At 47.5% G+C, this 17,162-nt stretch overlaps 1 protein-coding gene across 1 annotated transcript in view; it reads right to left on the bottom strand.

Moving 5' to 3' along the window:
• Positions 1-3,231: 3,231 nt before the first annotated feature.
• LOC135913108 (techylectin-5A-like) overlaps positions 3,232-17,162 on the bottom strand; it is a 30,090-nt gene continuing 16,159 nt past the window's right edge. Inside the window, exons 5-6 of the mRNA XM_065445776.2 lie at positions 11,269-11,436; positions 3,232-7,988 (exon numbers count right to left, since the gene is read on the bottom strand). Of these exons, the coding sequence (XP_065301848.1) occupies positions 7,675-7,988; positions 11,269-11,436 (482 nt within the window). The 3' untranslated portion in view covers positions 3,232-7,674. The remainder of the gene's footprint in view (positions 7,989-11,268; positions 11,437-17,162) is intronic.

Below are 17,162 nucleotides of genomic sequence, written 5' to 3'. Positions count from 1 at the left end.
AACCAGCACGGAAATGAACAAGAGATATTTTCACGAGATGTTTTTTCACTGGGTACCCGATCATTGCAGAATCACTCTAAATAATGATGCACACAGGCTGCCCGAATATCCCACAAGCGAGACTACTACGTCCGTTTCCACTCCTTAGGACAGACGCTATCAGATAGCTTCGCTTTCTAGTAAGCACACTGTCGGTATCCCAGTGGAATATAACGCATGTAAAGCGCACGAGATAGCATAAACTGAACCTTTCTCACAAACGTAGATCTCTGCCCGGGCTGTAGCGACGCAAGATATTGTTTCTCGGCCACTTGTGGTGGAGAGCTGCACTCGGGAGACCTTATCAACTACTTACTAGAGTATGCGGCAGAGCTGCATGTTATATCTGTGACCAGGAGAACATAAAACTCTTATTCTGCCCCATGCCACAGTCCTTGATTTTACATACAAACACGATCAATGTCCAATAAACTACGGGGGCTACATTATTGTTACCTGCCTGTACTGGCCCTACTGGAACGTCTTCCCCACAGATCACGGCCCAGTGGGCATTGAAGTCATTTTTGCGCTTTTTGAACATGATTGGCTCGGGCGAACGCTTTCGACAGCCTGGTGCAATCCGCACCATGACGCAGATTCGCCACCTTCCTGTCTGTATTTTTTCTATACCCCTTTTTCCTTCCCCAAGCGCAGGGTAGCCAAAAAGACGCCTTCCTGGTTCATGTCTCTGCATTCTCTTTTTATTTTCTCTTTCTCTTTCCCATTTTCGATATATACAGCTTCTAATGACTAGATTCGAGGACGACTGCTTTTCACAGGATGTCCTTAAGTGAAAAGCATTCATCTCACTGACTATCGTGTCATTCGTTCTGGCAAATACTGGCAGTAATGATCATTTTTCTTCTACCACCTTGGATAGCCAATCACATCCATGACACGTCATACAGTTGGAAGCACCAGGTGTCAGAAGCTCTGCGGTCATTGTAAGGTTCTGGACAATCCATGCACATAGATGGAGCAAATATGCACTGGTGGCATTCGCTCGCGAATGAATGACACCTAACGCCATCTGTATAAATGGTTAAATTCTCTTTTATGAGAAGAATCACAGATTTCTGTGCATAATGATTGATAGAGCTCTCTCATGGAGTTCCCACCTGATCTACTTGAAACAGTGCCTGACAGCAATCTCCCAGCTTTTCGAATTTCTGGGCGGAAATACTTGGGCAATGTCAGTACATACAGTGTTCAAAGCCTACTGCGCGCTTTTTGGGGGCTTTTTGAGACATAGTTTGTCCGTACTGACCAACGCTTACAGGACAAATCTTAGAGCTCTGCACACTAAGCTCCGGCTCTCAGAGATAGCCTTGGTGTTCCAGAACGCTCATCGACACGGGCGACTATTGCAACCATCCAGACCAACGTAAACACCACGGTCAGAAAGCCTGCAGGCGTCATGTTGAGTTACGATTTCGGAATATTGCAACCACCTTCCATCAGGCTACACCCCTGCAATTCGCTATTGATTCCTTCGTGATGTTTGGCTCAACCTGCTGTGCACCTCATCGCCCCGGGAATTGGAAAAAAATTGCTGTCATCACTTGCTCTTGAAAACTGTGTCTATTCTGAACTGGAGGTATGCCGACCATGTACATATTTATACACCGATCAAACAGCAAGTCCCCGCCCTTCTTCTAGTGCCGTGGATTTCTCAGCGAGAGCCACCGGCATAGGTTTCAAGACGTGTGACCGAACGACATCGACGGCTGCGGAAATTGGAGCTTTTCATGATGCACATCGTCTCGTCAGCCACGAACAATCTCGAAGGTGGTCAATATACAATGTCTCGAAGGCAGCACTGCACTCTCTACTATTAGCACTGCGGCGCAAACTTCACGAAAAACTGGTATTCGAAATTAAAGAACTAATGCAAATCCTGGCCTAGAAAAGCCAGCACGTGACTTTTCAGTGGCTTCAAAGTCACTCTGGCACCATAGGTGATGAACACGCCGATAACGCTGCTAGGTCGGGTCTTCAAGGCGCCAAAGCGGAGTCGATAGTGTTATCAAGGACAGATGCCGCTGGATAAATCCGAATTCTCGCACGGGATATCACGTTTTCATTCTGTAATACCTGAAGTTTACAAGGCAACCCGCTACACCTCCAAGACTCTCCTATCCACCTTCGCATCCCAGCTGGACTCTGGGGACGGGATACTAGCCTACTTTGTCGAATATAACTTGGAGTGGCGTTTACGAATTCTTTTGCATTCTGCGTGGGATAAGCCCACAACGCCTGATGTGATGACTGTGGTCGCGAGGAGACTCTTCAACACGTTCTCTGCGACTGTGCTTCCTACAATTTACAGAGGTGATAACTCGCAGTCGCGATAGCGCGCTTTGATGAAAGACCTTTAATAGAGGAAATCATTTTAGAATACCAACATCGCAAGCCATCGTATCGGAGACCAACGAAGGCACTGTTGCAGTTTTTAAGAACAACAGACTTGGGCGTGTGGATGTAGCCTGAACTGATCGCTACACGTGCTACAATACTGTGCGCTGATAGCATGCGGTGATAGTGACCGACTGTGATTGTTTATCTGTGCTACCTTTCTTTTCCGCTCTCTCTCTACATTTCTTTCACAATGCCTGTTTCACCCTTTTCCCTGTCTCTCAAGCCTAGGGTAACAAGCCGAATCTTCCCCTCTCGTGAACCTCCGTGTTTTTCCCTTTCTTCTATCGGTCTCTCTCTCTCTAACCAGACCGTGGAAGAGGTTATCACGCATTCCAAGGAACTCATTTGTTAACTTTCGGCCTCTGGCTTAGAAAGACGCATAAATATGATCATGACTGCCCTGTTTAGGGCGATTTCTTTCTGCAAGCTTTCTGTCGCAAGTAGTAAACTTTTCCAAAGTCTAGCGGTTGTTGTTCAACGATATCCGGATGCCCATTTCGCAGATTCTCCTGTGTAATGATATCAAAAGCCTCTAGAAGGCCTGGAAGGTCAAAACGAAGCATCCAAAGTCTTCGGGCTCCTCATTTCTTATTTGAGAACTCACCATCTTCCTTTAAATAAATGTTGTTCCTTCCGTCTCTAAGTATAAAGGCTTTGCTCGCGTGCTGCAATTCCGAGCTTAGCTTGCTCTCACTGTTAACGGTGACCGATACCTCTGTGTTATTGAGTTCCCGAAATGTGTGGACAAAATTATCGCTATCTTGTACACTACTGTTCAGCACGTCGGCCCATGAATTTATTGTATCCAGAGCTTTGCACATGGTGTTTCGATGAATCGTCGAACTCAGGAATAACTTCAGGTAGTTCAACATGGCCGCCACTGTGAGGCTTGCTTTGCGACAGCTTGGTTTGCGTTTATACCATCGCAAAGGACGAGGAGGAGGAGAAACATTTATTTAAATAAAAGAAAGGACAAGCAGGTGTATTTCTGCTTGGGCGAGAGGCGCCCTTACTCCAGGCCTCCTGCGGCTCTTGCTGTCTCCCGGGCCCGCCGCACCAGTTGCTGCTGGTTACGAGGGTCCGAACTAGTCAGCACGGCCTCCCACTGCTCGAGTGTAGGGTTAGGCATTTGCGGGGCCGCGTTCACGTTGGGGCACGCCCATGTGGTGTGATAAAGAGAGGCGTAATCATTACAAAGGGGGCATTTGTATGAATATAGTGTGGGTGGATTGCGCGTAGTCTGCCTAAATGTGCCTATGCATTGGTTGGTAGTTGTCTCCATGTTACGGCGTCTTCACGTGAGAGGGTTTTGGGTGGAGGTGGGTATTGTCGTCTGTTCAATCTGTGGTGTTGTAGTATGACCTTGTAATGTAAAGGTACGGCTCCATGGATGCGTCCGTATCCCTCTCTTGTGGCGCCCGGGAGGTACGAGCTCGGGCTACAGTGTGCGCACGCTGATTTCCATGGAGGGACTCTTGCCCTGGAGCCCACACTATTTCAACGTCCGGGAATTCGGAGGCGTGTTTGAGGAGTCGGTGGGCGATTGACGATATTCGACCTCTCGCGTAGGTACGGCATGCAGCCTGGGAGTCGGTAATAATTGTGATGTACTCGTTGGTCAGACTAGAGGTGATGGCCAAGGCGATGGCTGTCTCCTCCGCTACGAGGCTGCTGGCAGTGCGGACCGTTATCGAGACCACCTCTTGTAGGTTATAGTCGACGAGGCTGGCCGTCATGGCTGCTTCTTGGGGGTACTGCGCGGCTTCTGTGTATAGTGGGGTGGGGAGACTGCCATATCTTGTCTGTAGAGTTTTTGCGCGAGCTTGGCGACGGTCGGCATGATGTTCCCGGTGCATGCTTCTGGGGATAGGGGCTACCTTGATGTGCTCACGGAAGTTGGGGGCCAGATGGATTGCTTGTTCATGGCCTTTGCTGTGTGTGGGGTCGCCTAGGCGCGCTAGGCCTGTTCTTCCTGTCGGTGTGAGGGCTAGTCGTTCTCGTTGGCTTGTGAGGTGGGTGTCTATAATTTCTGTTATAGTATTATGGACTCCTAGGTCTTCAAGCTTGAGTGTCGCTGTTCCCGGGGCTAGGCCGAGCCCTTGCGTGTAGGCTTTCCTTGGGAGTGAGGGGCAAGTACGGGGCAGCGTAGGCAATGCGGATGGTTATCAGGGCCTGGACGAGCTGTATTATGTCGTCTTCTTTCAGTCCGTATTGTTTGGTGGTGATAAGGCTGACCATTCGCATGATCTGGAAAGCGGTCTGCTTGAGACGTTGGATGGTGTATGCGCCTCCGCCGTCTTGTTGTATGTGGAGTCGGAGAATGCGGACGCGGTTTACTGTGGGTATTTCTTTGTCGTCGAGGGTGAGTGTGACGTTTGGCAGTTCATTGAGTTTTCTTCGGGATTTCTGTCGAACGACTAATAGTTATGACTTCTCGGAGGAGCCCCGTAGAGCACTTGTTTTTGCATATTGCTGGACGACGTCGGTCGCTTGTTGAAGGGTGTCTTGTTTCTCTACTTCGGAACCAGCGGTAGTCCAGATAATCATGCCATCGGCGTATACTGCATGCCTGATTCCTGGTATTGCGTTGAGTTTGTCAGGTGATTTCATCATAGCAATATTGAACAGGGTGGGTGATAGAACAGCACCTTGTGGGGTTCCCGTGTAGCGGGTAGGTAACGTCGGGGTTCTGAGTGAGCCAATGCCTATTGTGGCCATGCAGTTGCTTAGAAAGGCGCGTACATAATTGTAAGTATTACGACCACAGTTCGTGAGGCTTAGGTTTGTAAGGATGGTATGGTGAGGCACATTGTCGAAAGCGCCTTTGAGATCGAGTGCTAAAATCGCTCCGGTGTTGTGCGGTGAGATGTGTTCAAGGACTTGTTCCTTCAGCTGAAGAAGGATGTCGTGGGTAGAAAGGTGGGGCCGGAATCCGAACATTGTTTCAGGAAAGAGGTCGCTTGATTCTAGCTAAGGTTGAAGCCGGTTCAGAATAACATGTTCCAGAAGCTTGCCTAGGCATGAAGTCAGTGAGATTGGTCTCATATTTTCTAAGCTGGAGAGTTTGCCTCGCTTCGGAATGAGTATGATGTCCGCGTGCTTCGAGTCTTCTGGTAGTGTACCCGCTTCCCAGTGATGATTAAAGAGGTCATTAAGAGATTCAATGGTACCATCATCCAGATTGCGCAGGAGCTTGTTATTTATTTTGTCCTTGCCTGGGGTGGTGTTTCGTGTGAGTGCAAGGAGTGCTTGCTGCACCTCAGTGATAGTGATCGGCTTGTCGTGGTCGTAATTGTCGCTCCCGCAGTAGGTTGGCTGTTGTCCTTGTGCGGGTTCGAAATCGCCTATGTACCGCGCCCGCAACTCTTCAAGGATTTCGTCATGAGAACCCGGATGGTTGTGTAGGATACGTTGGATTGTTTGCTGGCTAATTGCCTTGCTTTGTGTGGGGTCAAGAAGATGGCGTAGCAGCGACCAGGTTTTGGCCGTGCTAAGATTACCCTGCAACTTGTTGCATAGTTGTCGCCAGTTGTGACGGGTGAGCTCCCCAGCATAAAGTTCCGCGGTTGCCGTGAGTTTCGCTATACGTAGCTTCAATTTACGATTATGTTTTTGGCGCTTCCATCTCCTAACAAGTACTCGACGTGCTTCCCAGAGGTGAAGAAGGTGCGGTACCACGGCCGGTGTGTCTGTGGTGAGTGTGATCTGTTTTTAATGTCTGCTACGTCTTGATGGAGCTCTCGTACCCACTGCTCGAGATCCGTAATACCCATTGAGGAGTCATCCACTCGCGCTTTGCGAAAAGCTGTCCAATCTGTGAGTGTTGTCTTTTTTATCGGGTGGCGTGCATGCGTAACGTTCAATGTGGTGGCAAGTATGCAGTGGTCACTGCCCAGAGTTTCCTCCGTGCCGTCGCAGGTGTTCCACAACGAGGGACATGGCAAGCTTTGGTATCTTAGCTACAGATGTCTGAGAAGCATTGCCTAACAACGACTTCTGAACTTTTGGCACTGAGGACGTAGCCTGGAAAAGCGTTGTCGCTGGCACAGACGGTCACTCTAGATGCGGGCAGCGTTGTCCTCGTCCTCCACAACGGTGCAGTGTAGAGTAAGTTTGTCTACCGACCGTGATTCAACACTATTCCACATCATGATGAGAAAAGGGTGCTGTGGCCAGTGGAACATTGCTCCTGTGCCCATCCATCCATCTATCCGTGTGGAAAATAAATGAGAGATGTGCTTAAGAGTATCCCTGCCGTTGTATTCAGCTTTGAAGTAAACTTGAAATATTATTCTGAGCAGTGCAACCGAAGCCTGATGAAAAATTACGCTATAGTGAGAAAATATTAAATGCTGGAATTATTTTTCTAGCCTGTACCAGAGTACAAATGCCGGGTTATTTTAGAGTTTAAGGCTGCAAACTAGGCACAAGCACGTAGTTCTGTTATAGATTCACTGTAGCAAAGTATCTCCGGACTCAAATAAATCATGACGTTCAAGGTCCAGAAGCAATTAACACACAATCTATGGCGCATGCCACAATGGGCCACTCGGGATGACATTTTGGCATGTTGGGGTTCTCTAGTTGGACCGACAACTATGTACAGGAATGTTCTGCATTCCGACCCGGTCATAATACTGCCTCCACCACAGTTCATCAGACCCGCAACCTCATCCTCGGCCTTGGAATAGCCACCGAACTGTCACGGCGGGTAAGAACCGCTTAAAGCAAGGATGTTCTATTTCAAGGTGAATTTACAGTTCCCATAAAATAAGGCATTGATTTCTTTTGTCTTTTAAACCTGTCTGAGAAAATCCTTACTACCTTAAAGGCGTATCCTGAAGATTTGTGTTCTATTTCAGCAAAAACCAATGTATCTTTCCTGCAGAATTATAGTGTAGCCGTAGGCCCCTGGCATAGCAACACAGACGGTTTTAATCGAACTGTCTTGGGGGGGGGGGGGGGGGGGGCGTGGATGTTGCAGTTTAATTTTGCACGAACAGAAAAACGCGGCAGCCGCAGAGCTTTCCACTGTCGGGTCAAGTGAGCATGAGGCACCACGGACGCTGCAGTGAACTCCGCCACCTCCAGAGCCGGCACCGAAAACAATGCAGTCCTCACAATTTGCTCAGGTTTCACTCGCTGCTACTAGCTTCCTTTCTTCCTTGACGTTCTTGAAACCTAATTGCCATTTTTTCCTTGCTATTGCTCCTGTCTTCACACAGGAGTTGGAGCATCCAGCTTGCTTCGGCGGTCTAACAGCGATCCAGCTGGTCGTATCATCATGCGCACACTGGGGAACGAGTAATGGTAAAGGCGGGTGGGGTATCCCCGAACGCTCCACTCAATGCCGTCAGCGAAGCTGTCGTGCGGTCCGTTCAGGTTCAGGCCATTCAGGTTGGCGAGGTGGCACCTGTTGTACCACCAGCCACCACGGTACCGGACAGCGCAATTTTCAGACGGCGCCGCGTCGTTGTCCCTTTCGAAGGTGGAGAAATTCTGACCATTGCCGTTCGCCAGTGCATCCCAGCCTGAAACATGGAAGCAGCGCACTGTCAGAATAAATACGTCTGCCTTTAGTGTTGGAAATAATCATTATACATTTTATCGCCTCAGCAGTCACAATACGTGCAGCCAGCTCGGCAACCGATGGCCGCCGCCGTGCCGGGTAGTCTATTAAAGGGAAGCTTCCTCTGGGAACCCTCGCAATAATTGCTAGCAGTGGTTCTTGCTGTTGTCTAGCCGAAGGTTTTGCCACACAAAGAATAAGATAATTAAGTGCTCGATGCTGCGACGGAAATCCGGTCTCGGAACAGCCCGATTGTCTAACCATCAAAACATAAACATTTTTTTTCTTGTTCGCTTGTCTTTTGCACACGAAAGGCATGTGCAGAATTAGGCATCCATCGCGCGCATACATCATACGCATCAACAATAAGCTTTTTGTCATGACAGACGCGGGCGTTTTGGCGCATAGCACATGCAGTTATTGTTCGACAAACGCAGGAGTAAAGCGGGGCCACAATTGTCAACCTTATTCATTCTCGTTGTACTTCCCTCTGCATGCACCTATTTTTGCCATTGTCCGGCCTAAAAACATCAAACATCGCATCGAGATCACTACCTCAATGTCTCGGAGTGTGCATTCGCATGAACTGATCTTTGTATTTTGACCAAGGTAGGGAACGGTGTACTGCATAAAAGGCTGTCCCAGCTACCATGCCCTACGTTCTTCGTAAAAATACGGGGCGGAGACATCCAAGTGTATATGTTTGACAGTCGAGTTGTGTAACCGCCTCTCCGTTGTACATGTTCTTCTATTCGTCCTCGTCCCCATAGCGCTGTTTTTCTTCAAATAAGCAACGTCAAATTCCCTGGGATGCTCTCAAGATGCTTTTCCCACTGCTGTTTTTCTTCATGAACGCGAAAGAAATTCACCGACAATTACAATACTCCCTAATGCGAACTTTGAGCAAAGCTGTGTACGCGTTTCGATTTCGCGATATGTTGGGCTGGGGCACGCAATCCGTCTCGTGCGGCATGTCGCACACGGAGCGAAATGTGGCGCGACTTCCTCGCTTATTGGAAGATTGCGAGCGCTCGCGCGTGGGTGCGATTGGCAGCAGCCACCGCAGACAGAAATTTTCTCATTCAGCACTTTGTTTCCATATACGGTATCGGCGGATGAGCTGGCCGCACGCCTTATCGATAGCAACATCGGCGAACAGACGAGGCGCGCCACTCTGGTGCCATCTCGTAGCGACTGTTGCCGCAAAACACGTATGGCGTGCCGCTACGCTTTTCTTCTCACGCTTTTGCAGTGCCTTCCTCCTCTGCTTCCCTCGTCGAGCTCGTTTGACTGTCGTCGTCTTTCATTCCCCGCTGCCCTTTACACTCGCTCTTCCATCCTTCGCTATACTTGTTTGCTCGGTTATGCCGAGGGACGCCGACGCTCAAAGCAGGAACGGGCGCATAAGAGCTGCGCTCTAAAATTGTTGGACCTTCAAGCAAAGCAGGTCAGTGGAATAGTTTCCACGGAATGTGGCACATTTACAGATTAGTACGCCTAGTGATTTTGATCATAGAGAGTATAACGAAATCTGTCCCGGGAATGCCAAGTGGCTGAAGAAACTCAGAGTTAAATACACTGAGGGTACTTTCTTGAACACAGAACCTCACATCATGAATGTCGAGGCGTACTAAAGAGCTGCATTGCAATGCCGCCTTACTATTTGTATGCATTCACCTACTGAAGCTCCCATGTTCACGGCAGGAAGAAATCCTCCTCCCCTGTCGTAATCAGCTACCAGCCTTCCTAAGTGTCGTCGAGTACCTCGACTCGTCGGGGCTCTCGGTGAGACTATAGGACATTACTACAAAGAAGGATGGCCAAATGGCCATCCCACCACCTCGGGCTTCCTGATCGGCCACTACTTCGCTACCATCTCTAAGACCCTCTACCTTTCTCACTCCTACCCTCTCTCTCTTTTAACCCCATCCCCTCCACCCTGCTGGCGCTGAGCCGTGCTCCCGCTTGGGTTGCAGAAAATAGCGCTAGCCTTTTCTTCTTCCCCTCAAGAACCACTTCTCACCTACTGAAATTGTAACCTAAGGATCGACTTCTACGCAACCTCGCGCAATTTTTTTACAGCCTTTGCAGGTGACACAGAGCAAAATATCGTTTTCTTAGCACTCCATCGAGCGATCCCACCGCAAGCGCGTAAGTTACGCAAATTACATCATAAACAATGCATAACAATCAGTGAGCTCAAAAATAATTTAATGGCTTACACGTCCCCCTGCATATTACACAAACACCTCCCTACGTCCAGTATTTGGCTCTTTTCAGCCTTCTCAGTTTCTTCTCAACTAAGAGAGACGATCACTGTGCTTTCGCGAAACAGCTGCTACAATAATACTTTTTGTTCCGAGAAGTAATTTAGTCATCTGATCCATGTATAATAATAATATTTTGGAATAGTATCTCACGATTTCATTCGAGAAGCTGTCGCTTCCTCTATTCCACTATGTGAAAGCCATGTTCCTGTCTTTGTCTTTTTTCTTTATTTTATTCGCTGATTGTTGCACCATAGCATGCACGATGCCATATATTTTAAATCGGTAGCTAATACTGTACCTCCGTATGATTGGAATCGATTAATTATGTTTAATAAGGGGGCAGTGGCACCATCTTATGGCGAAAAATGATGACATTTTGCCGATGCTATTAGTAACGGGATGGAGGCCGCGATGAGACGTCGTGCGCAACGTTCAAAAGTTCGTCAGAATATGCATTGCATGTAAACTAGATACTGGGCACATCATAATGGACGTTGTACCAGTAGCGACCTACAGGCAGCATTGTGCGCAGTGGGAAATACGAAGACAGTGTACGATGCGCGTTAAAGAACCCCAGACAGCCAAAAGTAATTCGGAGTCCCCCACTACGACATGGCGCATAATCAGATGGTGGATTTGGCTCATAAAACCCCCTTCCCCCTTCCACCCCCCCGAAAAAAAAAGTGAGCGTCGAATGAAAGAATTTGATAACACGATAAGACCGCAAAATCAAGACCTACTTTAAATTGATGAATTCCAAAGATTCGTAAGAAGATCCCTTATAATACCAGGTACATTAAATTCCTTTTACACAAGGCTTGACAGGCTCCTTCAAATGGCACGAAACAATATTTCGGTCGATAAAGATGGCTTACATGGCAACCCCGACAGAGAACGTCACGACAAAAGCTATCGCGTCGAAAAAAAAGGAATTCGGCTGGCATTCCCACTGTAGAAGCACGAAGATATCACCTTCTGGCCCCAGCAGCTTTCCGAGTCGCATCTTGAAGAGGTTCTCTTCGTTCTCAACACGAATGCTCTCGTAGTCCACGAACACGCTATCTCCAGTCCTGTTGCTCAGCACGACACGCAGGGCAATTGCCTCGTCGTCTGACGTAAGTGCGTGCAGCGCCTTGTTCCCTGCAGGGAGAGGATGGAGTCGAGTAAGGATATGTGTTCAAATACATCGGCGATATATTATCCCCACTTGCCTAAAAGAAATAGCTTGAGCTCAGTGAAATATGTTTCGGGGAATTTTTTCTTAACCCTGTCTTGTTGTTGCTTTAAATGGAAGGTAGTGCTTAAAGCCATCATAATCAAACACTTTGCAACATGAAAACAGGACAGTTTGGCGCCGCAGGTGACTAAGGCGTCCTCCATATTACGACTGAAAAGCTGTATTCTAAGAAGGCCCTATAAGGCATGAGTGCGTTTACGGTATATATATAGGACGTTCAAGCTGTAGCAAGACTTTTGAAGATAATATAATATTGCTTATGCCAGATGCGTTTAGACATTCTTACCTAACGCTGGAACTTATTTCAACTTCTTGCAACGAGATTATATCGCCCCGCCAGTAATTTCATACTGCCGTACGTACGTCATCGTAGAATTATTAAATTTTTTCCCGTAATTCTTCAATGCGCGAGACATTCAGCACATCGAACAGCGCCTTCTACGGGAGAAATGAAACGGACAGGACCGAAAGCGCTGTCTTTTCCCTACTCTTCAACAGTCATTTGCGTTGTTGGACATATTGAAGGTAAAACTAGCAGCTATGAGAATCGCCAGGTCAGCCGAAAAATGAACCGCAGCAAAGAGTGCCACTTCTTCCCTCTTTTTATCCCTATGCCACCAAACTAAACATCAAAAGCACAAATACCCGGTAGCTTACACCTTCTCCGCCATCAAACACGCCGACCGATGGGGCCCGCACAAAGACCACCTGCTCGGTAATCCACTGAGTGACAATATATATATATATATATATATATATATATATATATATATATATATATATATATATATATATATATATATATATATATATATATATATATATATATATATATATATTAGAGCTAAGATGTATAGCGATGCTGAATAAGGCTCACATCTGGGGTTTCGTCGCTTCTGCAAGCAAAAATTATCATCATCAGCCATGGCTCGAACGTTGTCGTGTTGTTCGTTGGTGACCTTCGGCGCAGCCACGCGAACGCACCCACGCCACTTCTCGCGCGTTCGTCGTCGTCGTCTTCTTCCACAGCTGGGTTCCTATAACGCAAAACTATTCCAATGTTGTTATTCCAATCTCCTGACGTCAAATTTGCGTAAGCACCGACGCAAGGGTAGGGCGGTCACCCTCAAAGTTGTCTGAAGAGACCAACCAAACGCCTTCCTCGTTCATAGGAGGTCACTTTGTTTGCTTGAAAAACGAATAACATAGCCTACACTGAGTGGCTTGTTTTACCTAATTGGCTGACAAGAGGCGAGGAGCACGGCCAAGTGAAGAGGGATTAGATGGGACCGAACAAGTGCACTGAAAATCGATAACTGGATGTAGAGGGTGGTGCCGGCATCTGCGATTGGTTCGCTTTCCCTTATTTAGCTTGCAGTGGCAGGTCGAAAATCGCGGCGGAATGCAACGGAAGCTTAAGAATGACACTAAAACTGATCGTCAGCAAAGAGGAGTTGGTAGCACAAGGTCATAAACGTGCCGAAAGTGCTCGAAGACGTTACACAGCCACGCAAAAAGCTTTATTATACGGAAATAAATTGATGCCCTCCGGCAGATGCGAGTAGCCTGTGCCTGAGTGATCGGCGGCAGCCATATTTTATTCCTTTCGGAATGGGGCAGCCTGCGGCTATTCAGAAAAAAATTCAGTTTTGTTCGGATTATAATGCATCTTTAACGCGTACACGTCACTGGAACCGTGAGGTAGAGAATGGCACGAAGCGCCTTTTGCGTTAAGGAGTCCACGTGGATGAGATCAAGGGTGTGAACAGGAAGTTCCAAAGAGACATCCTTGACCATCATTACGGCTCTACCTGCAACGTCTGTAACAGACTATGGTTCGATAACGACCTCTCACTAATATTACTCTATAATTATAATATTATAATTATAATATAATAACAATAATACTCGAAAACGACCTCTCACTAATAATATCTCACTAAATATAATAATTAAGGGCTATCACCTTGCATCATATGTCTAAGAAAGAATGACTCCACCAGGTCCATCAGAACTAAACGTTGTGTATTGACGGTCGAGCAAGCTAGGAATACAACATGCCATCTCACAATTGCGCTTAGTCGTACCGAATTTCACAGCCGCTCCATTGCATAAGCGACCTCAATTATGCTTTTTACAGCCAAGCTGTATATGGCTATGGCACTTCCGTCGTACACGAAAACCCGCGAACTAGCTCCTTGGCGCTCCTCGGCGCAACAGGGCGAAGGCGATCGTGCCACTGCTCACACGTTCCTCGCTGTCTCCTGCAGCTGACTACGTTGCCGCTCACTGCTAAAGCGGGTATGAGCCATTCGTTGACAAGAGGAAACTATCGTCATCATCATCATCAACAACAGCCGATATCATCATCAGCAACGGCTGGGGCATTGTCGTCAACTTCCACAGCGTACTCGTTTGAGCCCCTCAGCGCAACCGCTCGTACACGCTCGTGCCTATGCTTGCGCGGTCATCGCCGTCTTCTTCCGCAGGTGGCTTCGTTGCCGCTCATCATTCCAGCAGGGAATTTCACTTTTCTTCTGTCGTCGTAATGGGGAGTCCGCATTCATTTTTTAAATTATTTACGGTGGTATGAACCCCTGCTTGGGGGTATGAGCTTGTCTTACGTGAAGGACGCATATCATGGAGACTTTTAGCTCAGCGAGTTTACGTTTCGCTCCGCTCGCGGTTTCCACCGTTGCGCCAACGGAGTGGAGCGCGAAAAAAAGTTGTAGCCCGGCGGATCACTCACCCTCGCGAGCGGAGCGCTCTACTGCCCACCAAGTGGTCAGAATAGGAGTTACTAAGAAATTAATTTGAATTACGCTTGTTTTTATGTTGAATGTTATGTTTTTATGTTGTTTATGTTATGTTTTATGTTCAGAGATGTTGAATAAAGATATATTAGATGTTCTGAGTACATTATTTGTTAATAGTGGTGTTTCCTATTTAATAGTGACGACGTTGTATTACAAAATATGGTAGCTACTGCGCCTGCGCGGTCAAGCCGCAACCGTCGAGCAAACCCTTTCATCGTCCGTTTTCACAAATTGCCGCGGTTACCTACTGTGCACGATGCCGAAGAGCATACTACAGGACCCGCTACTCCTGTCACGACTGTCACGACAGCTCCTCCACTTCGTGGAATTATGCGCGGTTCGTAGTTAATCGCCCGGGCATAGTCGGAGAGAACTTGCAGGATCTGCTCTTTCTCAGCATATTGCTCCTTGGTGCCAGACTTGAATAAAGGCAAAAAATAGTGCACGTCACGTTCACAAGGGCAGAAGCACGCGCAGCATTGTGGTTGTATCAGAAAGCAAAATATTCGCTTTTTAAGGTTCTTGGCGTCCTGTTGTCGCCACTACCCTATTAGGAGATCCATACGATCTCTCGCGCCGCGCAGCGTGAGCTCGCGGCCCACCGCTTGCTGGACGGTCGCGATAACTGAAATCCATTTAAGATCACCGCCAAATGGCCTTGTCGCAGCGACTTCACGCAGCAGAGAGGTCTTGTCGATCGTAAAACACCTTCGGGCCTTTTTTGCTCGCAGACGGCTCAGCACCACAGTCGCCGTCGTCGATGCAGAACTGCCGGTGTTCATGTTCGCGGCTGCCATCTTGCATTTCCCATACACGCCCGCACGTGCTCACGCACGCTCGCGCGCTGCGTATACCGTCCACTGGGGAGGGCTTTCCAGCGGGCGTAAACTCTGCTCCGTAAAACTGCTGGCCGCCTCAGCGTTGTGCACATGCGCAGTCGCGTCTCCGCTCGTTCGCTCTGTTCCGCTGGCCGTAAACCCGCTGGGCTAAAATGCTCTAATAACCCAGGTGATATGAGAATGTGTGTATACATACCTATCCTCACGACGACCACTCATCACAACAATACATATGATTGTACTTTGTTCAATATTTCTTACAGCGAAAGCTTTACTGGTCGCGAACTTGCGATTTCGACATGGCCGTGCTCCGATGAGGAACATGACGTCACACGCGTTCCTCATCACATCATATTCCTCGTCGTTGCGCTCGCCTCCGCTCGCATCGCCAGCAGCGTTTCATGCTTGATAACATGTCGGAGGACTGAAAAGGAGAGCTCGTGTGCGCCGCAACCACAGTTGAGGCGGCAGTATGGACAATGACAACTCTGATAAGCAGGGGGAGACCTGGAATCGACATCGGAACCAGATGAGGAGGAAACGAATCACCCAGAAAACAGACGAACATCGCACCAAACGACTAGCTAGGTCGTAACATAGGTGCACAACCAAGCAAGCAATCAAGCAATCAGGAAGAACCAAGGCTAACCATGCTGTACTATAGCTTTCGCTACGTATATCCTAGCATAGCCGAGCTAAGCCACTACTAATTTTATGTCACATCGGGGTTACTTGCTAAACACCTTCGCTGGTCATTCACAGAGTGGGATGGTTCATGACCTTTCTTTTTGGTTATGCTTCTTCCGGTAACATTTTCCCGAAAGTGAACGAAATGCATGTAGTACGGCACACATACTTTTGTTAATGGAATATTTTCTGCAATGATCGACAGCATGGCAAACCCATGGTATATTCAAGATCACAAGAGTTGCTTAGCAGTTTCAATGATAACGTTTTCGAAGACAGCGAGATGAGGTTCATGAAACGATGCGGAAGCTTTTCAATATTAGAGAAAAAATTAGGGTTGAAACTCCCCATTGCGGAATAGTTATATAGTATGTAGCATTCTTTGTAATTATTAATTATGAAGTTTTTATGCAAGCCTTTTATTCAAAACTACAGTATTTAAGGACAAAACCTACTATAATACCTCGCACATTATGATAGTCTTCTCAGTAAAGTTGTTACAACAAATACTGTGGTAATGCCTTTTTCTCACATAATTTACCCGCCCACGCATTTGCTTTCATTCTAAATCATCATCGTGAGGAGCTTCTCTCTGTTCTTGCAGGCGCAATTGTCCCGTTGCTTCCGTTTTCCGCCACCGGAAGCTCTACCTGCGTGCTAACTGCTCTTCATCATCATTAACAGTAATGGCAAATCGATACGCACCAACCATCTCGACGCACTCGCTTGCGGACGAGAAATTCATGAGGATGTTGTTGAGAAATTCATGAGGATGTCTTGCATAGAGGTAATATTCCAAAGCTATGGCTGCTTGACGATGCATGCGTCCCTGGCCTAATGGTTTCAATACCATGCTCATGAACTACACATCGTGCTACACAGCTTTAATGGGGTGCGTAATTGCTTATATATATTACTTTGTTGAAAATTATGAGTTTACAACATTTCACGAAGCCGTGTGAAGCCAGAAGAAAGAAGCTATGGCAAGTGTATGTACTAACCATCACTTCCGCGTGGCCTTCACTCAACTTTATATAAAAACAATGCATGAAGAAATTGTATGAAACCATTGTATGAAACTCTATGGTTTGGGCTTTGTGCGTGAGCCTGTCGGAGGCTCCTGCTCCCATAAGTAGCTAGCGGTAAGCCTCCAGGAATTTGTGCTTTGGCATAAATTACTCTCTCAAGCCTAGATGACGCTACATGTTTTTGGGAAACGAAACAGAACCACGAACAGAGAGAGAAAGAAAATGACCCCGGCCACCTAGGCAAATAATGCTGAGCATT

The sequence above is a fragment of the Dermacentor albipictus genome, chromosome 2 (assembly GCF_038994185.2).
Source record: "Dermacentor albipictus isolate Rhodes 1998 colony chromosome 2, USDA_Dalb.pri_finalv2, whole genome shotgun sequence".
Taxonomy (NCBI): domain Eukaryota; kingdom Metazoa; phylum Arthropoda; class Arachnida; order Ixodida; family Ixodidae; genus Dermacentor; species Dermacentor albipictus.
This window is presented reverse-complemented; position numbering and strand designations above follow the sequence as displayed.